The sequence below is a fragment of the Arachis ipaensis genome, chromosome B06, assembly GCF_000816755.2.
Source record: "Arachis ipaensis cultivar K30076 chromosome B06, Araip1.1, whole genome shotgun sequence".
Taxonomy (NCBI): domain Eukaryota; kingdom Viridiplantae; phylum Streptophyta; class Magnoliopsida; order Fabales; family Fabaceae; genus Arachis; species Arachis ipaensis.
In genome coordinates this window covers 4,109,199-4,110,260 of record NC_029790.2, presented here as the reverse complement: position 1 = coordinate 4,110,260, position 1,062 = coordinate 4,109,199, and the positions used below count along the sequence as shown (strand labels likewise).

The window sequence follows — 1,062 nt, the reverse complement described above, 5'->3', positions numbered from 1 at the left end:
AGCCCTTACCCTGTGAGTTCACATAAACAGCGGTTACTTCATGCTTTAAGCACCAAATTTTGCAAGAATGCAGAAACAGAATCCTAATCTTCGAAGTGGCTGTAAAATTGGGGGGAACTTAGCGTTACCTTCTTCTCTCGCTCCTTCCTCTTCGCGGTCTTCTGATTCTTGGTATCAACAGCGGGATCCGAAACGCAACCCTGCGTGGAGCTGGGGTTCGAGTCGGTTTCCTGCGGCTCATTCTTCACCACGCCGGATACAGCTACTGGAGCCAGGCGCGCCGCATCCTCCGGCGGCGAGTTCTCGCCAGCGAAGACGGAGAACTTGGCGGCGCGTTCTATCAGCGCGGCGTTGGAAGGGAAGGTCAAATTGCCGCCGTAGGAGCAAAGAAGGTAGGGTTTTTGGTTGGTGCTAACATGGCACGGCGGTTCCCGAGCAGCGGCCGGGCAATCAGGAGAATGGAGGAGCTCAACGGCCTGCGTCGGCGGTAGCTCGAGCAGCGCGGTGAATGAGCTGGCGTTTTCCGGCGCGGGCGCGGGCGCCATGATTCCCCGGATTTCTTCGTTGAATTGAATTGACTCTAATACGACGTCGTCGTGAGTGGATCCACGCAGCACTCCTGTGGCTTGCTCCATTGAGCTAAGAAAACCGAATCAAAACACTGTAAAAAGCGTCGAATTCTAGGTCAAATGGACGTTCAGAGTTGACTAATTTGACGAGTTTTGAGGCGTGATGGCTTTGAAGCTAAGCATTCAGTTAAGGAAATGGTGGAATTGAAAAAAATGGGAATGAGTATTGGGGAATGTGTTCATGGAAAAGTTTTTGTTGAGTTTGTTATGTGATTATTGTAAGAGGTGCTTCAATGGCGGTCAATCTCTCTCTCTATCTCCCTTCTTTTATCTTTCTTTCTTTTCTCTCTCTTTGTTTGTTTCTCTGTGTTTCTGTGATTCTTCTGTCTCTGAGATTGCTTCTCAGCCATTTGAAGTACAGCGAAAGCAACGTTGCTACGGTACGGCTACGCTACTCTCTACAATCCCCTCTAAATACAGTATTTATACTGTT

The 1,062-nt window shown here is 49.3% G+C and overlaps 1 protein-coding gene across 1 annotated transcript in view; it reads right to left on the bottom strand.

Annotated features, from left to right (window-relative positions):
* Positions 1-1,062, bottom strand: part of LOC107645446 (transcription factor bHLH48) — a gene marked incomplete in the record, with an annotated part of 5,278 nt that extends 4,216 nt beyond the window's left edge. Inside the window, 1 exon segment of the mRNA XM_016349469.2 lies at positions 129-1,062. Coding sequence (XP_016204955.1) covers positions 129-635 — 507 coding nt within the window.